The sequence below is a fragment of the Hyla sarda genome, chromosome 7 (assembly GCF_029499605.1).
Source record: "Hyla sarda isolate aHylSar1 chromosome 7, aHylSar1.hap1, whole genome shotgun sequence".
In the NCBI taxonomy this organism is placed as follows: Eukaryota; Metazoa; Chordata; class Amphibia; order Anura; family Hylidae; genus Hyla; species Hyla sarda.
The window spans coordinates 227,483,188-227,509,996 of NC_079195.1; the positions used below are offsets into that span (position 1 = coordinate 227,483,188).

Sequence of the window (26,809 nt, forward strand, 5' to 3'; positions counted from 1 at the left end):
GGAATAAAGGTGAGAGATGTGGAGAGTTGCAGCAGGGTGGAGGCAGGAATAAAGGGTGTGAATACTTTATGTCCTGGTGATGATTTTAGTTTTTCCTTTTAAATAAATCTGCACTAATTTCTGTTGAAGAACTATCACTCCCAGCATGTCCTGTCAGCTCTCGCTGGGAGTTGTAGTTTTGCACCAGTGACGTAAACTGCATAGAAAAACAACCACGTGACTGTGTAGTTACCATATATGGCGGTGGGAGCTCGCGCTGTATCCGGCCGCTGGGGTAATCACGTGACTGCTCTCATGCTCCAGTGAGCCCCGCCCCCTACCCTGCTGATTGGCGGTTCGGCTTAAAGGAGCTTTTTGTAGTCAAGACAACGATCTCTCCGCCCATCCCGCGTCATGTGATCTGGATGTCAGCTGGCCGGAAGTAAACATGGCGAGGAACGAGGAGAAGCAGCTGGGGAAACTGAACCGCCTGTGGCTGCAGAGGGAGAAGAAAGGTGAGGGGGGAGGAGCTGTGTACTGTGCCCCTGGGTTGGAGACCCCGCCCCCGCTGTGTACTGTGCCCCCAGGGAGGAAACTCCGCCCCCGCTGTGTACTGTGCCCCGGGGAGGAAACTCCGCCCCCGCTGTGTACTGTGCCCCGGGGAGGAAACTCCGCCCCCTCTGTGTACTGTGCCCCGGGGAGGAAACTCCGCCCCCGCTGTGTACTGTGCCCCGGGGAGGAAACTCCGCCCCCGCTGTGTACTGTGCCCCGGGGAGGAAACTCCGCCCCCGCTGTGTACTGTGCCCCCGGGGAGGAAACCCCGCCCCCGCTGTGTACTGTGCCCCCGGGGAGGAAACCCCGCCCCCTCTGTGTACTGTGCCCCCGGGGAGGTAACCCCGCCCCCGCTGTGTAGTGTACCCGAGGAGGAGACCCCTGCCTTGTAGTGTACCCGAGGAGGAGACCCCTGCCGTGTAGTGTAACCTGGGGAGGAGGAGACCCCCGCTGTGTAGTGTACCCCGAGGAGGAGACCCCCGCCATGTAGTGTACCCTGGGGAGGAGGAGACCCCCGCCGTGTAGTGTACCCTGGGGAGGAGACCCCCGCTGTGTAGTGTACCCTGGGGAGGAGACCCCCGCTGTGTAGTGTACCCCGAGGAGGAGACCCCCGCTGTGTAGTGTAGTGTACCCCGGGGAGGAGACCCCCGCTGTGTAGTGTACTGTACCCCGAGGAGGAGACCCCTGCTGTGTAGTGTAGTGTACCCCGGGGAGGAGACCCCCGCTGTGTAGTGTACCCCGAGGAGGAGACCCCCGCTGTGTAGTGTAGTGTACCCCGAGGAGGAGACCCCCGCTGTGTAGTGTAGTGTACCCCGGGGAGGAGACCCCCGCTGTGTAGTGTAGTGTACCCCGAGGAGGAGACCCCCGCTGTGTAGTGTACTGTACCCCGGGGAGGAGACCCCCGCTGTGTAGTGTACTGTACCCCGGGGAGGAGACCCCCGCTGTGTAGTGTAGTGTACCCCGAGGAGGAGACCCCCGCTGTGTAGTGTAGTGTACCCCGGGGAGGAGACCCCCGCTGTGTAGTGTAGTGTACCCCGAGGAGGAGACCCCCGCTGTGTAGTGTACTGTACCCCGGGGAGGAGACCCCCGCTGTGTAGTGTACCCAAGGAGGAGACCCCCGCTGTGTAGTGTACATGAGGAGGAGACCCCCGCTGTGTAGTGTAGTGTAGTGTACCCCGAGGAGGAGACCCCCGCTGTGTAGTGTACCCCGAGGAGGAGGAGATCCCCGCTGTGTAGTGTACCCTGGGGAGGAGACCCCCGCTGTGTAGTGTACCCCGAGGAGGAGACCCCCGCTGTGTAGTGTAGTGTACCCTGGGGAGGAGACCCCCGCTGTGTAGTGTACCCCGAGGAGGAGACCCCCGCTGTGTAGTGTAGTGTACCCCGGGGAGGAGACCCCCGCTGTGTAGTGTACCCCGAGGAGGAGACCCCCGCTGTGTAGTGTAGTGTACCCCGGGGAGGAGACCCCCGCTGTGTAGTGTAGTGTACCCCGAGGAGGAGACCCCCGCTGTGTAGTGTACTGTACCCCGGGGAGGAGACCCCCGCTGTGTAGTGTACTGTACCCCGGGGAGGAGACCCCCGCTGTGTAGTGTAGTGTACCCCGAGGAGGAGACCCCCGCTGTGTAGTGTAGTGTACCCCGGGGAGGAGACCCCCGCTGTGTAGTGTACTGTACCCCGGGGAGGAGACCCCCGCTGTGTAGTGTAGTGTACCCCGAGGAGGAGACCCCCGCTGTGTAGTGTAGTGTACCCCGGGGAGGAGACCCCCGCTGTGTAGTGTAGTGTACCCCGAGGAGGAGACCCCCGCTGTGTAGTGTACTGTACCCCGGGGAGGAGACCCCCGCTGTGTAGTGTACCCAAGGAGGAGACCCCCGCTGTGTAGTGTACTGTACCCCGGGGAGGAGACCCCCGCTGTGTAGTGTAGTGTACCCCGAGGAGGAGACCCCCGCTGTGTAGTGTACTGTACCCCGGGGAGGAGACTCCCGCTGTGTAGTGTATCCAAGGAGGAGACCCCCGCTGTGTAGTGTACATGAGGAGGAGACCCCCGCTGTGTAGTGTAGTGTAGTGTACCCTGAGGAGGAGACCCCGCTGTGTAGTGTAGTGTAGTGTACCCTGAGGAGGAGACCCCCGCTGTGTAGTGTACCCCGAGGAGGAGACCCCCGCTGTGTAGTGTACCCCGAGGAGGAGACCCCCGCTGTGTAGTGTACCCCGAGGAGGAGGAGATCCCCGCTGTGTAGTGTACCCCGAGGAGGAGGAGATCCCCGCTGTGTAGTGTACCCCGAGGAGGAGGAGACCCCCGCTGTGTAGTGTACCCCGAGGAGGAGGAGACCCCCGCTGTGTAGTGTACCCCAAGGAGGAGACCCCCGCCGTGTAGTGTACCCCGAGGAGGAGACCCCCGCTGTGTAGTGTACATGAGGAGGAGATCCCCGCTGTGTAGTGTACCCCGAGGAGGAGACCCCCGCTGTGTAGTGTACCCCGAGGAGGAGGAGATCCCCGCTGTGTAGTGTACCCCGAGGAGGAGGAGACCCCCGCTGTGTAGTGTACCCCGAGGAGGAGACCCCCGCTGTGTAGTGTACCCCGAGGAGGAGGAGACCCCCGCTGTGTAGTGTACCCCGAGGAGGAGGAGGCCCTCGCTGTGTAGTGTACATGAGGAGGAGATCCCCGCTGTGTAGTGTACCCCGAGGAGGAGACCCCCGCTGTGTAGTGTACCCCGAGGAGGAGGAGACCCCCGCTGTGTAGTGTACCCCGAGGAGGAGGAGATCCCCGCTGTGTAGTGTACCCCGAGGAGGAGGAGACCCCCGCTGTGTAGTGTATCCCGAGAAGGAGGAGATCCCCGCTGTGTAGTGTACCCCGAGGAGGAGGAGACCCCCGCTGTGTAGTGTACCCCGAGGAGGAGGAGACCCCCGCTGTGTAGTGTACCCCGAGGAGGAGGAGACCCCCGCTGTGTAGTGTACCCCGAGGAGGAGGAGACCCCCGCTGTGTAGTGTACCCCGAGGAGGAGGAGACCCCCGCTGTGTAGTGTAGTGTACCCCGAGGAGGAGGAGACCCCCGCTGTGTAGTGTACCCCGAGGAGGAGGAGACCCCCGCTGTGTAGTGTATCCCGAGAAGGAGGAGACCCCCGCTGTGTAGTGTACCCCGAGGAGGAGGAGACCCCCGCTGTGTAGTGTACCCCGAGGAGGAGGAGACCCCCGCTGTGTAGTGTACCCCGAGGAGGAGGAGACCCCCGCTGTGTAGTGTACCCCGAGGAGGAGGAGACCCCCGCTGTGTAGTGTACCCCGAGGAGGAGGAGACCCCCGCTGTGTAGTGTACCCCGAGAAGGAGGAGACCCCCGCTGTGTAGTGTATCCCGAGAAGGAGGAGATCCCCGCTGTGTAGTGTATCCCGAGAAGGAGGAGATCCCCGCTGTGTAGTGTACCCCGAGGAGGAGGAGACCCCCGCTGTGTAGTGTACCCCAAGGAGGAGACCCCCGCCCCCGCTGCTCTTTCTCTTACCTCTCTGTTCATTCTCTCTATAGAGGGACGAGTACGAGAAGTGTCCGGGGAGCGGCCGCGCCTGGTGAGTGTATCAGGTGAATGGGGGGGGGGGGAGGGGCTGAGTCCGCTCCATTTACTGACCCCGTGTTCTCTACAGTCCGCGCTTCACACCGCAGCCGATGTCCGGAGGTGGATCCCCAGCATCAAAACAGAGATGGAGTATTACCTGCAGGTAAGTGATCTCTGCTGCCCCCTATCCTGACATCATCGTTCTCACAGCTGAGGGGTTGTTACAATTGTATCCAGTCGAGAAAATCACTTTTAGGGTGCGTTCCCACAGGGCGTATTTTGCTGCGTATTTGGTGCTGCGTATTTTCCTACCCATTGACTTCAACAGGGAAAATAAAATACGCAGCAGCAAATACGCCGTGTGGGAACGTACCCTTAAGCTGAACACATCTTAGGTGCTACAGTGTATCAGTCTGGAGTCCAAGCTGCTTAGTTCACAGATGATTGTCTAAATTGGATACAAGTGTAACAAACCCTCAGCAGAAAAATTGCAAAACAGCTGTCCGGGCATGCTGGGAGTTGTAGTTTTGCAACAGCTGTAGGCGCCCTGGTTGGGAAATACTGCACTAATGGGATGCACCAAAGGCTGTCTGGGCATGCTGGGAGTTGTAATTTTGCAACAGCTGGAGGCACATTGGTTGGGAAACACTGGTGTAAAGCTTCAACATCAATTATCTTACTTTCTAATGGACTTGCGCCTATTTTATGCTGCTAATAAATTCCCCCAAAGTCCTAAAAAGTTTATCCAGGATTATTAAAACTGCTGAATTTTGTAATTGCTATGAGTTGCCTTCAAATGGTTCCAAGCTCAGCTACGCTCTTTAGTGATTGCGGACCAGAAGTAGCACTCTGTATTTGTTCTCTCATAACTTATGGAAACAGTGGATATCTTTGCTGCTTCTTACTCATACGCTGTTGTTACTACTACTATACTCATGGCTTGTATTTTTGTGTTTTTTCAATAAAGCTTTGTTTGAAAAAAAAAAAATGCTGAATTCTTTCAAAAACAGCGCCACCCCTGTCCTCAGGCTGGGTGGAGTATTGCAGCTCAGTTCCATTGAAGTGAATGGAGCCAAGTTGAGGACAGGAGTGGTGCTGTTTTTGGAAGAAATTAGCTCTGTATTTTTATTTCTGGTTAACCCCTTGGCAGCACTGTTTATAAAGAGATTAATGCAGCCGCTATATTGATCGTCCATGCATTACACAGGGGAAGATCTACCTGTTGGGGCCCTGAGCTTAGATCCCGTGTGGCCCCCACATCATACATTCTCACCCTTCATGTTCTGATGGATCCGACCTCTCTCCTTGCAGCAATCGCAGCTGATTCATTATTCAGACAGAAAGATTGAAGAATTCCAAGAGAAGATGGAAGCTTTGAAGAAGGAATATCAGCGATATCTGTGGAAGCTGCGGCGGCTGGACCCCGCCTGCAAGGAGCATCCGTGGAAACCGCGCGGGTACACGAGGAAAAGGACGGCTGATGGGAAGGTGCCAGCGTGGGTGAACACAGGTGAGTGAGCGACAGGGTCAACCAACATGGCTGCCTCTACAGCGCCCCCCCCCCATAGTCCCTCCCCTTATAACGACATGCCCCGCCCCCCTAATGCAAGTCTATGGGAGGGGGCGTGACGGCTGTCACGCCCCCTCCCATAGACCTGCATTGAGGGGCTTGGTCATGATGTAATGAGGAGGCGGGGCTATGACGTCACAAGCTCCCGGCTCCAGTGTTCGGAACAGTTTGATCTAAACGCTGAGCAGCGGAGTACCCCTTTAAGGGAAACATTTAGGCCGTGTTCACACAGCCGAATTTCCGAGCAGAATCCAGCAGAAAAATTTGGATCGGAAATTCGATTGCAAAAATTCTAATTTCGGATTCCTCAGAAAGAATGAACATATGTATTCTTTCTGCAGGATCTGCATGGAAATGCATTGCCGTCTATGGAGACGGTCCGATCGGTCCTAGCCCCGGCTTGTTCTGCTAGTGCCTGCTGCCTACGTACGGTCCAGCCTGCGAAATTCTGCCATGTGAATAGGGCCTAAAGCTACAACCAGAAACTATTTTATTATTTATTTTTTGTCTTCGTCCATAAATGCTGTGTCCATTTAGTCAGTAGAGAAATATGAAACCCCATACGTCACGCCCCCCTCCCATAGACTTGTATTGAGGGGGCGGGGCTATGACATCACGAGCTCCCCGCTCGAGCATTTGGAACACAAACGCTGAGCAGCGGAGTACCCCTTTAAAGGGGTACTCCGCCCCTGGCATCTTAACCCCTATCCAAAGGATAGGGGATAAGATGTCAGATTGCCACAGTCCCGCTGCTGGGGACCCCGGGGATCGCTGCTGCAGCACCCCGCTATCATTACTGCGCAGAGCGAGTTCGCTCTGTGCGTAATGATGGGTGATACAGGGGCCGGAGCAGCGTGACGTCATGGCTCCGCCCCTCATGACATCACGGCCCGTCCCCTTAATACAATCCTTGGCAGGGGGCGTGACGACCGCCACACCCCCTCCCATAGACTTGTATTGACGGGGGCGGGCCGTGACGTCACGAGGGGCGGAGCCGTGACGTAACGATGCTCCGGCCCCTGTATTGCCCGTCATTACGTGCAGAGCGAACTCTAACTGCGCAGTAATGATAGCGGGGCGCTGCAGTGGCGATCCCCGGGGTCCCCAGCAGTGGGACCCCGGCGATCTGACATCTTATCCCCTGTCCTTTTGGATAGGGGATAAGATGTCTAGGGGCGGAGTACCCCTTTAAAGGACATCTAACTAAAGGATAGGGGATAAGTTATAGATCGCGGGGGGGGGGTCCGAGCGCTGGGGCCCCCGTGATCTTCGGTACGGGGCCGCGGCAATATACAGGAAAGGGGGCGTTCCGTCCCCGCATGACGCAGCGTCCGACACACCCCCTCCATGAATCCCATAGAGATACATGGAGGGGGGAGTGTCTGACGCGGCTTTCTGCTGGGGACGAAACTTCACTTCCGGCAGACTGCCGCGGCCCCATCCAGGAGATCCCGGGGGGCCCCAGCGCTCGGACCCCCCCCCCCCCCGATCTATAACTTTTCCCCTATCCAAAGGATAGGGGATAAGTTATTTTGCGCTGGAGTACTCCTTTAAGGCTGGCAGGAGTGAAATCCGCAATGTCTACAGATCCTTTGTTTTGGTTGTCAGGTGAACACCCTGGTGATGCGCTGCTCTCTACACCCATCTTGTCCGACACCAGTAAAGAGTTCAGTGACCCCGAGGAGGATGATGGGAGTAGCTCCCGGAGCAGAGTACAAGAATCAGCCGTGACGAACCTCGACAGTGTCCATCTTCAAGCTCAAGACGCCCCCCTAGAGTTCAGTAACGCGAGGTCTCACCCTAAACACGTCTGGCTGAGGTCGTCCTATAACACGGGGGGAGACACCGCCAATAAACTGAAAGAGATTCTCCTCTCTGATCATCAGGAGCGAAAGAGACTGAGTGCTGCAGGGAACAGCATGGAGGACAGGACTGAAGTACAACCTGCTAAAAGCAACGGGATCCTGGGATTAGATTGTTACTCGTCTTCTGAGGACGATGACTGACGTTCACATTATCCAGGACACGTTTACAAGCCGGGGTCGTGTTGTGGACGATTTTGTTACCGCAGTTTAGTCGCTACGTGGTGGATTTATTTTAGTCTCTGAAGAAATAAACATGGAAGGAAGTAAGGTGTAGTGTTGAGCACGAATATTCGTAATGCAAATTTATATCGCAAATATCGTCAATTCACGATTTCCCGAATATTTAGAATATAGTGCTATATATTCGTAATGACGAATATTCATATATTTTTTTTTTTCACATGCAATTTTTTATGCAAATTTAATGCTTATTTTTATTGCGAATATCTTCAATTCGCGATTTCGCGAATATTTAGTTTAGAATATAGTGCTATACGTAATGCCAAATATTCATATTTCTGTTTTTTTTCACATGCAAATTTTTCATGCAAAATTTTCGCATTGAAAAAAAAAGTGAATGAACATAGCGAATATGCGAATTTCGTGAACATAGGGCAACATAAAATGGAGGAATAAAAAGTTCCACGGGTTTATTCGGCGCAGACCGTCACAAGTAATCACAGTTGCAGGCGTGTGAAAAGGAAATCCATTTATTCAATAGCCATTACAAACTACTAATACTTACATGCCCTGGGCCATGTATACCGTGTTTTTTACCCTATAGGACGCACCGGCGTATAAGACGCACCCAATTTTTAGGGGCAAAATCTAAAAAAAATAAAGATTTTGAACCCAATAGTAGTCTTCAACCTGCAGACCTCCAGATGTTGCAAAACTACAACTCCCAGCATGCCAGGACAGCCGTTGGCTGTCCGGGCATGCTGGGAGTTGTAGTTTTGCAACATCTGGAGGTCCGCAGATTGAAGACCACTGCATAGTAGGTAATACTCACGTGTCCCCGCCGCTCCGGACCCGTCACCGCAGCCCTGGATGTCGCTCCATCGCTGTTGTCATGTCCCCGTCGCTCCGGAACGTCTCTGCTGCCGGCCGGGTATCCTCGCTCTCCGTCGCCGTCCTCACGTCGTTACGCACGCCGACGCACGTACGCGACGACGAGGAAGGAGAGTGTCGGCCATACAGGGGATCCCTGAACGGAGAAGACACCGAGGAGGCAGGTAAGGTCCCTCCCGGTGTCCTGTAAACACTAACCCGGCTATTCAGTGGGGCTGGTTGGGACTTCACCGCGGCGGTCCCGAACAGCCGGGTTAGTGTCACTTTCCCTTCAGACGCGGCAGTCAGCTTTGATCGCCGCGTCTGAAGGGTTAATACAGGGCATCACCGCGATCGGTGATGTCCTGTATTAGCCACGGGTCCCGGCCGTTAATGGCCGCAGGGACCGCCGAGATAGGGGTGTATTCGCCGTATAAGACGCACCGACTTTTTCCCCCCAGTTTTGGGGAAGAAAAAGTGCGTCTTATACGGCGAAAAATACGGTAAGTCACATTTGGGTGGAATTAGCTTAGGAACAGTGGGAGAAATTAATCAAAATCTGTGCAGTGGAAAAGATGACCAGTTGTCCATAGCAACCAATCAGATCACTTCTTTAATTTTTAAAAAGGCCTCTGAAGGATGAAAGAAGCGATCTGATTGGTTGCTATGGGCAACTGGTCAACTTTTCATCTGCACAGGTTTTTATAAATCTCCCCCAGTATCTGGTGCTAAAGTTCTGCTCCACTTACTAGAGCGACAAACACTCATGAGTTAAGAGCAGTCTGACCACAGTGCTCTCTGCTGACACCTCTGTCCATGTCAGGAACTGTCCACAGAAAGAGAAAATCCCCATAGCAAACCTCTCCTGCTCCGGATAGTTCCTGAAACGGACAGTGTTGTCAGCAGAGAGCATTGTGGTCAGACTGGAAAGAACTACACAACTTCCCGCGGAGCATACAGCAGCTGATAAGTACTGGAAGGGTTAAGATTTTTAAATAGAAGTAATTTACAAATCTGTATAACTTTCTGGCACCAGTTGATAAAAAAAATAGATTTCCACCAGTGTACCTCTTTAAAGGTCACATCAGTCTGCCTGCAAATATGGCTGCCGCATGCGGATGGTCCTTCCTGTGGTTTACCCTAAGTCCATTCAGCTTTGTGCATAATAAGAGAAAAATCGAACTTCATGTGAAGACATAACAGGAGTCACTGGGGAGAGCAACAATGACTGACAGGTCCTGTACAAATCAGACTGGCAGAAATGTCCTGAACTGCACTCTCGATTCTGCTGGTAGCATCACTGTGTACATACATTACATTACTTATCCTGTACTGATCCTGAGTTATAGCCTGTATTATACTCCAGAGCTGTACTCACTATTCTGCTGGTGAGGTCACTGTCTACATACATTACTGACCCTGTACTGATCCTGAGTTATATCCTGAATTATATTCCAGAGCTGTACTCACTATTCTGCTGGTGAGATCACTGTGTACATACATTACATTACTTATCCTGTACTGATCCTGAGTTATATCCTGTATTGTAATCCAGAGCTGTACTTACTATTCTGCTGGTGAGATCACTGTGTACATACATTACATTACTTATCCTGTACTGATCCTGAGTTATATCCTGTATTATACTCCAGAGCTGCACTCACTATTCTGCTGGTGAGGTCACTGTGTATATACATTACATTACTTATCCTGTACTGATCCGGAGTTATATCCTGTATTGTAATCCAGAGCTGTACTCACTATTCTGCTGGTGAGGTCACTGTGTACATACATTACATTATCCTGTACTGATTCTGAGTTATATCCTGTATTATACTCCAGAGCTGTACTCACTATTCTGCTGGTGAGGTCACTGTGTACATACATTACATTACTTATGTACTGATCCTGAGTTATATCCTGTATTATACTCCAGAGCTGCACTCACTATTCTGCTGGTGAGGTCACTGTGTACATACATTACATTACTTATCCTGTACTGATCCTTAGTTATATCCTATAATATACTCCAGAGCTGTACTCACTATTCTGCTGGTGAGGTCACTGTGTACATACATTACATTACTTATCCTGTTCTGATCCTGAGTTATATCCTGTATTATACTCCAGAGCTGTACTCGCTATTCTGCTGGTGAGGTCACGGTGTACATACATTACATTACTTATCCTGTACTGATCCTGAGTTATATCCTGTATTATACCCCAGAGCTGCACTCACTCTTCTGCTGGTGAGATCACTGTGTACATACATTACATTACTTATCCTGTACTGATCCTGAGTTATATCCTATAATATACTCCAGAGCTGTACTCACTATTCTGCTGGTGAGGTCACTGTGTACATACATTACATTACTTATCCTGTTCTGATCCTGAGTTATATCCTGTATTATACCCCAGAGCTGTACTCACTATTCTGCTGGTGAGATCACTGTGTACATACATTACATTACTTATCCTGTACTGATCCTGAGTTATATCCTGTATTATACCCCAGAGCTGTACTCACTATTCTGCTGGTGAGGTCACTGTGTACATACATTACATTACTTATCCTTTACTGATCCTGAGTTATATCCCGTATTATACTTCAGAGCTGCACTCACTATTCTGCTGGTGAGGTCACTGTGTACATACATTACATTACTTATCCTGTACTGATCCTGAGTTATATCCTGTATTATACCCCAGAGCTGCACTCACTATTCTGCTGGTGAGATCACTGTGTACATACATTACATTACTTATCCTGTACTGATCCTGAGTTATATCCTATAATATACTCCAGAGCTGTACTCACTATTCTGCTGGTGAGGTCACTGTGTACATACATTACATTACTTATCCTGTACTGATCCTGAGTTATATCCTGTATTATACCCCAGAGCTGTACTCACTATTCTGCTGGTGAGATCACTGTGTACATACATTACATTACTTATCCTGTACTGATCCTGAGTTATATCCTGTATTATACCCCAGAGCTGTACTCACTATTCTGCTGGTGAGGTCACTGTGTACATACATTACATTACTTATCCTGTTCTGATCCTGAGTTATATCCTGTATTATACCCCAGAGCTGTACTCACTATTCTGCTGGTGAGGTCACTGTGTACATACATTACATTACTTATCCTGTACTGATCCTGAGGTATATATCAGACAGGAGGCTCATATCTTATGCATTATTCTTTCTTTAATAATGCCCATAGCAGAACTATTAAGTAATCAATTCAAAACAGAAAAAACTTCAACTCCCAGCAGTCCTAGGACCACAGAAGCCACTCCTCGTCTGTAGCCACTATATAAGGACTGCCCACATATAGATCCTCCTCTTTCTTTCTGCTCATAGCAGACCTAAGATAAGTGTACTCTATATATGTATTTGGCTGTTTCACTTATATAGAGATTTATTACTGTATTTTACCTCTTTGAGACCTAGTGTGGTACTATCCCATAGGTGATTAGTACTCACAGGGCCAAGAAATTTTCTGTCCTTTTTCCCCTGTATTCTTTGCTTCCGAGAGCCGGAAACCTTCCGGTGCCGGTTTTCTCTCCTCTGTCGCCGCTTCGTCGTCTCTCTCCCGCTCATTTCTTTATCCTCTTCCCCTTCCCCTCCTTTCCCTGCGCCATTTTACTTGAACCTTCTTCTCCGTCCGAGTTCGCGCGCGCGGGCTAGGGCGGAGCCTTCTCCTGGTTGGTCCGCTTCTCATTGCGGCCGGCTCGGGAGGGGGCGGCGTTCGGCGTGTAGTTGAGAGGCGCTCCTGCGACCTCCAATCAGGACCCAGAGGGACGTAGTCTCACGAGACTTCGTCCCCTGGGTTCAAGTACTCCGGGCTTACCTCACACCACAGCGCCAGTGCAACGCTAATCGGTGTGGAGGTCGGAGCCTGTTCTATCAGTAGGTTGTAGAATTTTGTAACATATCTAACGGAATTTATTCCGCCTTAGATTTCTAACTGTGTCTGACATCGGTCCCCCTCAGAGTCAGTTATTTATCCCAATTATCAGTTTGAAATCTTTTATAAGCTACCCTATATCCTAAGTTAGTATGGCTGAGGAACCCTCATTTGTCCCCCTCAGAGGGGAGGGTCCTTCCCTGGATGCAGCACAATTTATGACTGCCACCCAGATCCAGGACTTAATTAATAAGTCGGTCCAAGCGGCCCTGGCCTCATCCATAATGCCCTCTGGCCTGCAACAACAGGTTTCCAATGCCTCGGTTCCCCTTCATGGTGGAGATCCACATGTTAAAAAGGGCAAGGCTTCCCATAAAAGGAAGCACACCTCCGACTCCCCGGCAGGGGAAGATAATACTATGCTCCAGACAGTCCCTACCCCGGTCTGTCAACCCCAGCATCCCTCTGACTCCGCTCGACCCCTGGGCCTCGGGGAGTTACATAGCAAGAGGCGTAAGTCCGCTAAGCGCACTAAACCCGACTCCTATGTGGACTCCTCTACTGAGGACTCTTCGGGTTCATCTAATGAGTCTGAGGACTACGAGTCAGACCCCAATATTGAACAGGATGCTTGGGATACGGCGCTCGACACCGACGCCAACCCTGCCACGCAGGGCAATGTTATCCTGGATTCCCTAGGAGAACCCCTTTTTCACCCAGACGCGATCTCCCATCCGAGATCAGGCGACTGGTCTCCACTCCCCCACGTGGCCCAATATATAGAGCTTTGGGCTCGTAAATCTCTGGATAGGTCCAGCCGTAATAAGCTGAGGGCGGAATGCCCTAGACCCTTTATCCCCAATAAGGTGGTGGCTACCCCGGAGGTGGACCCCATCCTGATGAAATACTTATTAAAATCGGGTAAATTTCCTAAGAAGGGAATAGAACGTTCCTTCAAGACCATACAGGAGCGTATCCTTGATTTAATGGGTCCCCTCACTAAGATCCTTAATTTAGCCGAGCATGCTGCGGCGTCGGACGAACCCGTGGACGTCCGTCAGCTCCGTGGCTGGGCCCAGAGAGCCATTTGCCTGGCAGGTACTGCCAACACCACCTGCTCAGTCGAGAGACGCCGGTCGATCCTGATGCGACTCGACCCGCAACTATCCCATTTGGCCGAGACCGAACCAGGTCCCTCGGCAGCAGGCATGCTTTTTGGAGATAGTTTGATGAAGGATGTCAACAGATTTGTCGGCCTTTTTACCGGCTTGGATAAGGCCCAAACTTCCCTAAAGAAATCGGGGTCCAGTAAAATTTTTCCCCGGGCCGGCAGAAGTAGAGGCCGATCTGCCGGCCGTTCTGCTCCCTACAGGCCACAGGGCAGACCAGTTGCCCAATACCATTATTCCCAGGCTCCTCCTTCCTACACCGTTCCAGTGGTCCAACCATCCCCATTCTTCCCTCCTCGCGGTCGACCCTGGAGAAGTCGTGGCGGACGTGGATACCCCCGCTCCCGTCCTTCTACCGGTGAGTGTACCTTACAGCCCACTTTCTCATATACCTGTGGGGGGGCGACTGATGTATTTTACCCACGCCTGGTCTGCGATTACGGCAGACGTGTGGGTTCTTCAGACAGTGGCGGGGTTTCATCTAGAATTCCAGTCCTTGCCGGTTCTGGATGTGATTCCTACCCCTATCCGGTTCTCAGAGCAAAACGCGATCCTCATAGACAACGAGGTGCGAGATCTCCTGTCCAAACGTGCGATCATGGAGTCCGACCCATCTTCCCTAGGGTTCATAAGCAACCTCTTCCTAGTGAAGAAAAAAGGGGGCGGCTACCGCCCGGTCATAAACCTGAGAGACCTAAACCAACATGTCATGTATCGCCATTTCAAAATGGAGGGAATTCACTCGCTCCGGGATCTTTTGCTGCCAGGAGACTGGCTGGTGAAGGTGGACTTGAAGGACGCCTACCTTACCGTTCCCATACACCCGGAGTCACAACAGTTCCTCCGTTTTCTCTGGAGGGGCAGATTGTGGCAGTTTACGTGCCTTCCGTTCGGCCTATCATCCGCCCCGTGGTGCTTCACCAAACTGATGAAACCGGTGGTGGCGGCTCTGAGGAGCAGGGGGGTTCGTCTGATCATTTACTTAGACGACCTTCTTATCATGGCCCGATCCAAAACTCAGGCCTCTCTTCACATGTCGTGGACAATATCGTTGCTACATACTCTAGGCTTCGTGGTCAACCGAGAAAAGTCGGTTCTAGTCCCAGCTCAGGAAATGGAGTTCCTGGGTTTCTTGGTGGACACCAATCGCGCACTACTGCGGCTCCCCAAGTCCAAACTAGCCCTGATCCGCAAGGAAATCAGGGCGGTTCTGCGCAAAGGATGCTTGTCATTAAGAATTCTGGCGCGCCTGGTGGGGCTCCTGGCGGCTTTCATCCAGGCTATCTTTCCGGCCCCCCTGCACTACCGAGCCCTTCAGATGCTCAAGATCTTGCATCTGCGCCAGGGCCTCAGATACGCAGACAAGGTACCCCTCTGTCCGGCGGCTACCGAGGAGTTGCATTGGTGGCTTCGTCATGCTGTCGAGTGGAATGGCAAGGCCATTTTCAACCCGCGTCCGGACGTCATCATAGAGTCGGACGCGAGCCGTCTTGGCTGGGGCGCTCGATGCGGGGAGATTTCCACAGGAGGGACTTGGTCCACCACGGAAGTCGACCTGCATATCAATGCATTGGAACTCCTGGCGGCTTTCTTTGCCGTCAAGAGCTTCATGCCTCGTTCGTCCAACTGTTGTGTGTTGTTACGCATGGACAACGTGGCGGCGGTTCAGTATATCAACCACTTAGGGGGTACCAGATCCAAGATCCTGGCAGACCTGGCCAAGGAATTCTGGCACTTTTGCCTAGCCCGCAACATTATCCCGGTAGCGGAGTACATTCCAGGGGTCTCCAACACGGTGGCCGATTGGAATTCTCGCTACCTCCTCGATTCCAGCGACTGGCGCCTGGATCGTTCAATTTTTCTGCAGTTGCTTCAACTTTGGGGCCCGTTATACGTGGACCTTTTCGCTTCCCGCCTCAACCACCAACTGCCTCATTTCTTCAGCTGGAGACCGGATCCAGAAGCGTCTGCAGTAGATGCTCTCCGCCTCCTCTGGCCGAGGGAACTCACTATGCCTTTCCTCCTTTCCAGTTGATTCCCAGGGTTCTCTTGTATACGACGAACCAGAGGGCGACGGTTGTGCTGATCACACCTTGGTGGCCGACACAACCATGGTTCCCTCTTCTTTTGGGGATGATCGTGGATTATCCCCGGCTGTTACCCCAAGTTCCTCACCTTCTCACCAACCCGGCCGGGGGTCTCCATCCTCTGGTGATGGAGGGCAACCTGCCTCTCCTAGCGTGGTTTCGGGGTCTCGGACACGGATCAAGACCTTTCAAGATCAGCTAGGGATCTCCTCGCCCTGGCCTGGGCCCCCGGGACTAGATCGGCATATCGATCAGCCTGGAGACTCTGGGTTCGTTGGTGTGATCAACGGCAGGTTGATCCCGTACATGCGCCTGTGTCCGTAGTAGTCAACTTCCTGGCAGATTCTTTTGAGTCTGGCAAATCCTATAGCTCCATTAATGTATACCGATCGGCAATTGCGGCTTACCACTGCCCTGTGGACTCTTTGCCGATTGGCAAACACCCACTAGTTTGTAGACTTTTACGCGGTATTAAATTTAAACGTCCCCCTCGGCCTAGGTATCAATCGACCTGGGATGTCTCCAGGTTGCTCGATATGTTTGCCTCATGGGTGGACAATGACGACCTTTCCCTGAAACTGTTGTCTTATAAGCTGACGGTCCTTCTTTGTTTGGTATCCATCAAACTTGTCTCGGACGTGAAAGCTTTGGATATCTCTAGGCGACAATTTTCGCCTCAGGGAGTAAAATTCTCGGTGGTCCGTAGGACCAAGACGGGTATTCACTCGTTTTTTTACCCATTTTTTCCCGCGCATCCACGGCTTTGCGTGGTTCGTTGTTTACAGGCGTACGAATCGCAGACGGTGGATCTGCGCTCTCTGGATTTCTCTCAGCTCCTGGTCTCATATGTCAGACCACATCATCCAGTTACCTCCGCTACTCTAGCACGCTGGGTTCGTTCTGCCATGGAAATGGCAGGTATAGATGTGTCTCTGTTTGGAGCTCACTCTTCCAGGGGTGCTATGGCTACGAAAATCGTCACATCAGGGGGCTCCCTCTCTGACTTATTGATGGCGGCTGATTGGTCCTCGGAGACCACCTTTCGCCATTTCTACTTCAGGCCGGAGGACCATGTGTCTATGTCGGTCTTATAATACTCTGGTTGTTATTGTTCTTACTGTCATCGCTGGTTGTTAGCTTAAGATATGAGCCTCCTGTCTGATATATAAATCGAGATTTTCCTAGCTTGTGACGGAAAATATTAGTTATATGAAGACAGGAGGCGAGTATCTTCCCTCCCTACCCACCCTATTACGATTCTTTGTTCTCTTTGCAGGATATTGAAAGCAGAGGCGGTTTTCCTGAGTTCGGATGACCTGTTTGGTTCCTGCTGTTTGGTTCCTCTACAGTCCCCGTTGGGACGAAGCTGAACATCCCTTTGCTCCGGGTTTCTGCTGCTCCGGGCTGAAAGACCGAAGGTTGCTGTTCGTCGAGGATGCCGGTCTGGAGTTCTGCCTTCTGTGTGGTTCTGGTTCGCATTAAGAAAGAGGAGGATCTATATGTGGGCAGTCCTTATATAGTGGCTACAGACGAGGAGTGGCTGCTGTGGTCCTAGGACTGCTGGGAGTTGAAGTTTTTTCTGTTTTTTGAATTGATTACTGAATAGTTCTGCTATGGGCATTATTAAAGAAAGAATAATGCATAAGATACTCGCCTCCTGTCTTCATATAACTAATATTTTCCGTCACAAGCTAGGAAAATCTCGATTTATATCCTGTATTATACCCCAGAGCTGTACTCACTATTCTGCTGGTGAGATCACTGTGTACATACATTACATTACTTATCCTGTACTGATCCTGAGTTATATCCTGTATTATACTCCAGAGCTGTACTCACTATTCTGCTGGTGAGGTCACTGTGTACATACATTACATTACTTATCCTGTACTGATCCTGAGTTATATCCTGTATTATACTCCAGAGCTGTACTCACTATTCTGCTGGTGAGGTCACTGTGTACATACATTACATTACTTATCCTGTACTGATCCTGAGTTATATCCTGTATTATACCCCAGAGCTGTACTCACTATTCTGCTGGTGAGGTCACTGTGTACATACATTACATTACTTATCCTGTACTGATCCTGAGTTATATCCTGTATTATACCCCAGAGCTGTACTCACTATTCTGCTGGTGAGGTCACTGTGTACATACATTACATTACTTATCCTGTACTGATCCTGAGTTATATCCTGTATTATACTCCAGAGCTGTACTCACTATTCTGCTCACGCCACCAGCAGAATACTAAGTGCAGCTCTGGAATACTCTACTACAGGCAGGATGCAGAACTCGTCTGAACGGGCTGCAAACTTGTGTTAGTTCCATAATGTTCTATTTATTGTAATGCAGACAGGCAGCACATGCACGACCCTCTTGTTGCAGAGATGGAGAAGGAAGGATAAAAAGTTACTGAATGTTCTGTGTGGCCCTGGGCTAGGACTGAGGGCCACATCTGAGGAGGTTGACCACCGTAGGTACTGAGTGTATGAGCGATCCATAGTCAGGGGCAGACGGGTTGGCACCAACTCTTTACCTCCATCGTATGGCACTTAGTGTTTCCCAACCAGGGTGCCTCCAGCTGTTGCAAAACTACAACTCTCAGCATGCCTGGACAGCCTTCGGCTGTCCAGGCATGCTGGGAGTTGTAGTTTTGCAACAGCTGGAGGCACCCTGGTTGGGAAACACTGTAGAAGATGTTATAGAAGTGCCCCAGTATTCAGTCTCTGGTCAGTGGGTAATGGTCCATGGTCCTTAAGGGGTTAATCTGAGAATCATCACCAGCAGTAAATAATCACTCTCCTCCGGCGGCTGTGTCTGGCAGCGTCTCTTCGCCCCCCTCCTTTACGTTCGTATAACACGTGAGAAAATGATCCTCGATCCTGCTCAGGAATTCATCTACGAATGGCGCGCAGCCCGAAGTGACCAGCGTCCGCCGCAGACACGACAGGAGCTGCAACCAGGACAGGAGATGGTTAAAAAAAATAAAAAATAAAAAAGATTGGCGCATATGAACTGACACCTTATACGTTTTTATAAACTTTTATTAATGAATACTTTATAATTTATGTTTGCGTCCGGCCACGCTGGTAGCAACAGCTGGAGGCACACTGTTTGGGAAACACTGAGCTATAGGGATAATAATAATAATATGCAGCCTACCAGTCCAATATGGCGGAAACAAGTAAGTAATCTTTTGATCCATACACTTCACTTAAAGGGGCACTCCGATTAAAAACTTTTTTTTTAATGAACTGGTGCCAGAAAGTCAAACAGATTTGTAAATTACTTCTATTAAAAAATCTTAATCCTTCCAGTACTTATTAGCAGTTGTATACTACAGAGGAAGTTCTTTTGTTTTTGAATTTCTTTTTTTGTCTTGTCCACAGTGCTCTCTGCTCTGACTCCTCTGTCCGTGTCAGGAACTGTCCAGAGCAGCATAGGTTTGCAGTGGGGATTTTCTCCTACTCTGGACAGTTCCTGATACGGACAGAGGTGTCAGCAGAGAGCACTGTGGACAAGACAAAAAAGAAATAAAAAAATTTCCAATGTAGCATACAGCTGCTAATAATTACTAGAAGGACAAATATTTGTTAATAGAAGTAATTTACAAGTCTGTTTAACTTTTTGTCACCAGTTCATTTAGAAAATAAATGTTTTCCACCGGAGTACCCCTTTAATGGGTTATCCAGTATAAGAAAACCATAGTTGCTTTGTTACAAAAACAGCACCACACTTGTCCTCAGGTTGCGGGTGATATTACAATGAGGCTCCATTCACTTCAATATAACAGAGTTGCAATACCGCCCACAACCTGAGGGCAAGAGTGGCGCTCTTTTTTTTTTATTACAGAAAGCAGCTGTGTTTTTCTAAACCTGCATCTTTAAGTAGTGTTCTCCAAACTGTGGCCACCCCTTCAAAAGTTGCAACTACAACTCCCAGCATGCCCACAGTGTTTCCCTATCAGGTGCCTTCAGCTGTTGTAAAACTACAACTCCCAGCATGCCCAGACAGCCGTCGGCTGTCTGGGCATGCTGGGAGTTGTAGTTTTGCAACAGCTAGATCCCACAGTTAGGGGACCACTGCCTTTTAAAGGCAGTGTTTCCCTACCAGAGTGCCTCCAGTTGTTGCCAAACTACAACTCCCAGCTGTACGGGCATGGTGGGAGTTGTAGTTTGGCAACAGCTGGAGGCACCCTGGTTGGGAAACACTGCTTTCAGGATTAGAAAAATGCGTCTGCATTCTGTCAAGTAACAGCGCCCCTCCCCTCCATGGGTTGTGTCTGGTATTGCAGCTCAGCTTTACCGGATACAAGCAATCCGGTTTTTCTAGTCCTGGCCTACTCCCGTTAAAAGGGTACTCCGTGACATTTTTTAAAATATTTTTAAAATCAACTGGTGCTGGAACGTTAAACAGATTTGTAAATTACTTCTATATAAAAATCTTAATCCTTCCAGTACTTATCAGTTGCTATATGCTCCACAGAAAGTTGCGTAGTTCTTTCCAGTCTGACCACAGTGCTCTCTGCTGACACCTCTGTCCATGTCAGGAACTGTCAAGAACAGGAGAGGTTAGTTATGGGGATTTTTTCCTGCTCTGGACAGTTCCTGACATGGACAGAGGTGGCAGCAGTGAGCACTGTGGTCAGACTGGAAAGAACTACACAACTTCCTGTGGATCATACAGCAGCTGATAAGTACTGGAAGGATTAAGATTTTTATATAGAAGTAATTTACAAATCTGTTTGACTTTCTGGCACCAGTGGGTTTAAAAAAAAAAAAACTGTACCCCTATAATGTTTATGCCTAATGCTACCAGTATAACCTACAATTTCACTGGGATTAAAGGGGTTATCCAGGAAAAAAACTTTTTTTTTTATACATCAACTGGCTCCAGAAAGTTAAACAGATTTGTAAATTACTTCAATTAAAAAATCTTAATCCTTTCAGTACTTATGAGCTGCTGAAGTTGAGTTGTTCTTTTCTGTCTAAGTGCTCTTTGATTACACGTGTCTCGGCAACTGTCACGAGTAGAAGCAAATCCCCATAGCAAACCTCTTCTACTCTGTGCAGTTCCCGAGACAAGCAGAGATGTCAGCAGAGAGCACTGTTGCCAGACAGAAGAGAACAACTCAACTTTAGCATCTGATAATTATTGGAAGGATTAAGATTTTTTAATAGAAGTAATTTACAAATCTGTTTAACTTTCTGGAGCCAGTTGATATAAAAATGTAAGTTTATTCCTGGTGTACCCCTTTAACTGGGGTAAAACTGGAATTATCATGTGACTATGAAACCAACCGCACCGTCTCTTCTCAATAGTTTATGTAAAGCTTTTACAGCAGCACAGAGGATTTCAGCAGAGGAGTCTTCTAATGCAAGGCCTAAGGCAGAGAGGTATAGGAGTTGGATGAACAGCATTGCCCACAAGTATACAGTCATACAGGAGCTATAGGTCGTCGTAGCACTGTCACCCAGCTTTCCCACAATCAGAAGGATCTTGGGAAAGCTGGGTGACAATACAATTATTGGGGGACGCGCTCTTTAATGATAATTTTCACCATTACACCCACCTTTTGTAAACACGTCAGGTCACAGTCTTGTCGATAACGCCTGCTCATCGGAACGCTGCTGCTCATTAGGAGAAAAGAGAGAAACAAAAAAAAAAAATCACGGTTAAAACGCGTCTCGCCGCCGTCCGGGGAATAAACTCCATCAGCGTTCACCAGTCTGGAGTCATTTCTGATGGAGGCGAGAGCTCGATTACAAGGAGTAAGATATAACGTCTAATCCAATATCCCATTACAGTAGCCGCTCACGCATTGATCCGCGCCGGCGATCGATGTCCTGTTCACACCGGATAAGACGACGGCGTCAGAAATAATTAACACGCAAATTGAATTAGGATTCATTAAACAGGCTGCAAATTAAGGGAGAGGAAAAAAAAGGGGGGGGGGGGGGGGGAATCGATATCTTTTGTACTGTATCCGAAATCCTTAGAAGGGGTCACCTGTTCTATTAGGGTTTGGGGGTAGGAGAAGAGGAGGGATTCCCCCAGTAAGAGCCCCCCCCCCCCTCTATTGGATGCTGCTCCTCTACTGGCCAGCTGTGCACGTCCCACTGCATGTAGCAGAGCCGATACCTGCAGCGGGACCCCCAGCTACCCTGGCCACTTGGTCAGCGTGTAAGTTTGGGGCCGAGCAGTCACCTATGACAGGGTAAAGGCTGAACATGTGGGGGCCTTGCTCCAACTTCCATCTTGGGGATGCGCGGTAAAACAGTCAGTGGTCCCAAGTTTGGCATAAAGGGGTACTCTGCCCCTAGAAATATTATCCCCTATCCAAAGGAGAGGGGATAAGATGTCTGATCGTGGGGGGGGTCCTGTCGCTGGGGACCACCACAATCTCGACTTCGGCACCCCAGACATGCGGGGTACGGAGCGAACCCCGACATCCGGGGTACGGAGCGAACTTGGCTCCGTGCCGGATGACTGTCGATGCGGTGTGGAGGCTCGTGACGTCAGGGCCACGCCTCCTCAATGCAAGTCTATGGGAGGGGGCGTGACAGCTGTCACGCCCCCCTCCCATAGACTTGCATTGAGGGGGCGTGGCCGTGATGTCACAAGCCTCCGGCGCTGCACCCGACGCTCTAAATGAATGCTGGGATCAAATATCTTAGGCCCTATCCTTTGGATAGGAGATAAGATGTCTAGGGGCGGAGTACCCCTTTAAGATGTCAAATGGCCAGAAGTGACCTATCTTGAGACATTCCATATCTCGAGGAAAACTTTAGAACACCGGCACAATAGGAGTTTGTAATTCTGTAACAGCTGGAGAACCACAGGTGAGGGAACATTGCCTGATAAGATGATAGAGATCACCTGACTGGCTCCTCCCCTGAGGAACCAGTCAAGTAATCCTTCTCCAATTTGCATACTTAGCCCTTCCTGACTGACTCCAATTCAGAAGTGATTACTCCTTTGGAAAGAATTGCGCCATCTACGTCAGTTTTATTAGTATATATTAAGGTTTCAGGTTTTATTAACCCTTCCCCCTAGTCAGCAGCTGCTTTCCTAGATAATAAAGGGGCATCTCAAGCTTTGATACGGACGGGTTATTCTTGGCAGACTGGGAAACACGGCCTACTCAGCTGTTGCAAAACTGCAACTCCCAGCTGTCCGGGCATGCTGGGAGTAGTAGTTGTGCTGGAGGCAAACTCCATGCTGGTGTTGTCCTTTGTCTAATATGAACCTAGGACCTGAGTGCTGTAAAGCAACAATGGTAATACTAAGCTCTAGACCAGCGTTTCCCAATCAGTAGGCCTCCAGCTGCTGGAAAACTACAACTCCCAGCATGCCCAGACAGCCTTCGGCTGTCTGGGCATGCTGGGAGTTGTAGTTTTGCAACAGCTGGAGGCGCGCTGGTTGGGAAACACTAAAATAAAGGAAGGAATGTAGAGGGAAACCCTATATCAATATATCAAGAGCAGGACATTGGTGAGGACCCCCGATCACCTTCCCCCAGCACAGGCGGCTCCTTTTTTTCAGAACAGTCTCGTACCTGTGGGAATGCCGATACTTCTCAATGATCCATCTCGTCTTCTCAAACACAATTTCCCAGTGAGGTTCCCCAGGTAAATGTTCTACATCAAACCTGTACGGGGTTCCTTCAGGAAAGAAAGAAAGAAAGGAAAGAGAGAAAAAGAGAGAGAGACGAGAGAAAAAGAGAGAGAGACGAGAGAAAAAGAGAGAGAGACGAGAGAAAAAGAGAGAGAGAGAGGAGAGAGAGAGAGAGAGAGAGAGAGAGGGAGAGAGAGAGAGAGGAGAGAGAGGGAGAAGAAAGAGGAGAGAGAGAGGAGAAGAGAAGAGAAGAGAGAGGAGAGAAGAGAGAGGAGAGAGAGAAGAGAGAGGAGAGAGAGAGAAGAGAAGAGAGGAGAGAAGAGAAGAGAGAAGAGAAGAGAGAGGAGAGAAGAGAGAGGAGAGAGAAGAGAGAGGAGAGTGAGAAGAGAGAGGAGAGAGAGAAGAGAGAGGAGAGAGAGAGAGAGAGGAGAGAGAGAGGAGAGAGAAGAGAGAGGAGAGAGAGAAGAGAGAGGAGAGAAGAGAGAGGAGAGAGAGAGAGACAGAGAGACAGAGAGAGAGACAGAGAGAGAGACAGAGAGAGAGACAGAGAGAGAGACAGAGAGAGAGACAGAGAGAGAGACAGAGAGAGAGACAGAGAGAGAGACAGAGAGAGAGACAGAGAGAGAGACAGAGAGAGAGAGAGGGGGAGAGAGAGGAGAGAGAGAGACAGAGAGAGAGAGAGAGAGAAGGGAGGAGAGAGAGAGAGAGAGAGAGAAGAGAGGAGAGAGAGAAGGAGAGAGAGAGAAGAAGAGAGAGAGAGAGAAGAAGAAGAAGAAGAGAGAGAGAGAGAAGAAAAGAGAAGAGAGGAGAGAGGAGAGAGAGGAGAGAAGAGAGAGGAGAGAAGAGAGAGAAGAAAAGAGAAGAGAGGAGAGAGAAGGGAGAGGAGAGAGAGAACAGAGAGAACAGAGAAAGGAGAGAGAGGAGAGAGAACAGAGAGAAGAGAGAGGAGAGAGAGGAGAGAGAGAAGAGAAAGAGAGAGAAGAGAAGAGAGAGGAGAGAGAGAAGAGAGAGAGAGAGGAGACAGAGGAGAGAGAGAAAGAGAAGAGAGAGGAGAGAGAAGAGAAGAGAGAGGAGAGAGAGAAGAGAGAGGAGAGAGAGAGAAGAGAGAGGAGAGAAGAGAGAGGAGAGAAGAGAAGAGAGAGGAGAGAAGAGAGAGGAGAGAAGAGAGAGGAGAGAAGAGAAGAGAGAGAGAGAGAGAAGAGAAGAGAGAGGAGAGAAGAGAGAGGAGAGAAGAGAGAGGAGAGAGAGGAGAGAGAGAGAACAGAGAGAGGAGAAAAGAGCAAAAAAAGAGAGAGAGAAAAAGAGAAAAGACAGAAAAGATGTCTGTCAGTGATTGAGGCTACAGGTAACAGAACAAGAGACACCACCAGACAGAAACACTGATACACTGTAACAAACCCCTACTGTTGTTTAACAATAGACCTAATGTTTTTAACCACTGACAGCAATCATAGATCTTGAAAAATAATGAAGTAACTGTGGAAATTTCCCTGGGTGAAAAAATTTACCTGCAGCACAGATTTTGCAGAACATCAATTTATGCTAAAAACTGCTGGGGACCCCCGTGATCTCCCGCCTGCTGCACGCCTGTCATTCGGTGCACGGAACGAACTCCGCTCCTTGCCCGATGGACTGGCGATGCGGGACGCCACGCCCCCTCCTTTCACTACTATGGGAGGAGGCGTGACGGCTGTGTACTAAGCCATCACACCCCCCTCCCATAGACAGGAATGGAGGAGGCGTGGCATGATGTCACGAACGCAGAAGCTGCAAGCTTCTGTGTTCCGGACGCCGACGCTGCTGGCCCGGCGATCTAACATCTTATCCCCTATGCTTTAGAAAGGGGATAAAATGTTTCAAACGGAGTACCCCTTAAAAATCTTAAAAGTAAAATTAAATATTTTATCGTGTTAAACTATTTAAAAGAAGAAAAAAAAATTACTATATAAATTTGGTATCACTGCAATTGAAAAATAGTATTTTTACTGCACAGTGAATGGCATCAATTTTAAGCCCCCCAAAAAAATACAACTCCAAGCATGCCCGGACAGCCTTTGGACAGCGTCTCCCAACAGGGTGCCTCCAGTTGTTGCAAAACTACAACTCCCAGCATGCCCGGACAGCCTTCGGCTGTCCGGCATGCTGGGAGTTGTAGTTTTTGCAACAGCTGGAGGCACACTGGTTGGGAAACACTGCTCTAGATGAAAAAAAATGTTGCTATTCCTTGACAGCAAGCACCGGACAAATCTTAAAACATAGAAAAGAACTGCAGCAAAGTATAGGACTAAGTTGCAGAACTTTTCCTTACACAGTGACTGCGTTTCATCATGTCCTCCTTCTCCTTCCATAATACGATACTTACTGTAGGATCCGTCTTCGCTGAGGTCCGTCGCTTATAACCAGGCAGGAGAGCTGGGACTGGGGCAGGGGGTTACCGCGATTGTACGGACTTATAATCATCCCCAAAAACTTGGCTCCACCCCGAGAAAAATAACTCTGGGTAAGAAATAAAAGGAGAAAAAGGTCAGAAAGAGACAGATGTGTATGATCTCTATGGGGCCGAGGCGCGACTGGTTGCCAGGGGCCGCGGCGCGACTGGTTGCCAGGGGCCGCGGCGCGACTGGTTGCCAGGGGCCGCGGCGCGACTGGTTGCCAGGGGCCGAGGCGCGACTGGTTGCCAGGGGCCGAGGCGCGACTGGTTGCCAGGGGCCGAGGCGCGACTGGTTGCCAGGGGCCGAGGCGCGACTGGTTGCCAGGGGCCGAGGCGCGACTGGTTGCCAGGGGCCGAGGCGCGACTGGTTGCCAGGGGCCGAGGCGCGACTGGTTGCCAGGGGCCGAGGCGCGACTGGTTGCCAGGGGCCGAGGCGCGACTGGTTGCCAGGGGCCGAGGCGCGACTGGGTTGCCAGGGGCCGAGGCGCGACTGGTTGCCAGGGGCCGAGGCGCGACTGGTTGCCAGGGGCCGAGGCGCGACTGGTTGCCAGGGGCCGAGGCGCGACTGGTTGCCAGGGGCCGAGGCGCGACTGGTTGCCAGGGGCCGAGCCGCGACTGGTTGCCAGGGGCCGAGCCGCGACTGGTTGCCAGGGGCCGAGCCGCGACTGGTTGCCAGGGGCCGAGCCGCGACTGGTTGCCAGGGGCCGAGCCGCGACTGGTTGCCAGGGGCCGAGCCATGACTAGTTAATAGGGGCTGAGCAGTGCTTGGTTGCTATGTGCTGAGACGAATTGGTTGCTATAGGCTGAGCTGTGCTTGGTTGCTGTAGACTGTGCTATGATTGGTTGGTTGCTATGGGCTGAGTCGTGATTGGTTACTATGGGCTGAGCTGTGATTAGTTGCTATGGGCTGAACCTTGACTGGTTACTATGGGCTGTGCTGTGATTGGTTGCTATGGGCTGAGTTGTGATTAGTTGCTATGGGCTGTGCTGGGATTGGTTACTATGGGCTGAGCTGTGATTAGTTG

The 26,809-nt window shown here is 50.7% G+C and overlaps 3 protein-coding genes across 3 annotated transcripts in view; 2 read left to right on the top strand and 1 right to left on the bottom strand.

Moving 5' to 3' along the window:
- Positions 1-279: 279 nt before the first annotated feature.
- On the top strand, positions 280-7,768 carry LOC130283443 (uncharacterized). The gene is made up of 5 exons (XM_056532956.1): positions 280-494; positions 4,039-4,079; positions 4,155-4,229; positions 5,378-5,576; positions 7,245-7,768. Exons 1-5 carry the CDS (start codon positions 428-430, stop codon positions 7,640-7,642), a joined length of 780 nt encoding a protein of 259 aa, XP_056388931.1. The 5' UTR covers positions 280-427; the 3' UTR covers positions 7,643-7,768.
- Positions 7,769-11,903: 4,135 nt separating this feature from the next.
- LOC130283441 (uncharacterized) lies at positions 11,904-17,486 on the top strand. The gene is made up of 2 exons (XM_056532953.1): positions 11,904-14,000; positions 17,006-17,486. Exons 1-2 carry the CDS (start codon positions 12,626-12,628, stop codon positions 17,011-17,013), a joined length of 1,383 nt encoding a protein of 460 aa, XP_056388928.1. The 5' UTR covers positions 11,904-12,625; the 3' UTR covers positions 17,014-17,486.
- A 547-nt stretch (positions 17,487-18,033) lies between these two features.
- The window catches only part of MYSM1 (Myb like, SWIRM and MPN domains 1), a 39,577-nt gene continuing 30,801 nt past the window's right edge, over positions 18,034-26,809 (bottom strand). The window contains 5 exon segments of the mRNA XM_056532949.1: positions 18,034-18,689; positions 21,309-21,366; positions 23,295-23,400; positions 25,716-25,740; positions 25,742-25,849. Of these exon segments, the coding sequence (XP_056388924.1) occupies positions 18,531-18,689; positions 21,309-21,366; positions 23,295-23,400; positions 25,716-25,740; positions 25,742-25,849 (456 nt within the window). The 3' untranslated portion in view covers positions 18,034-18,530.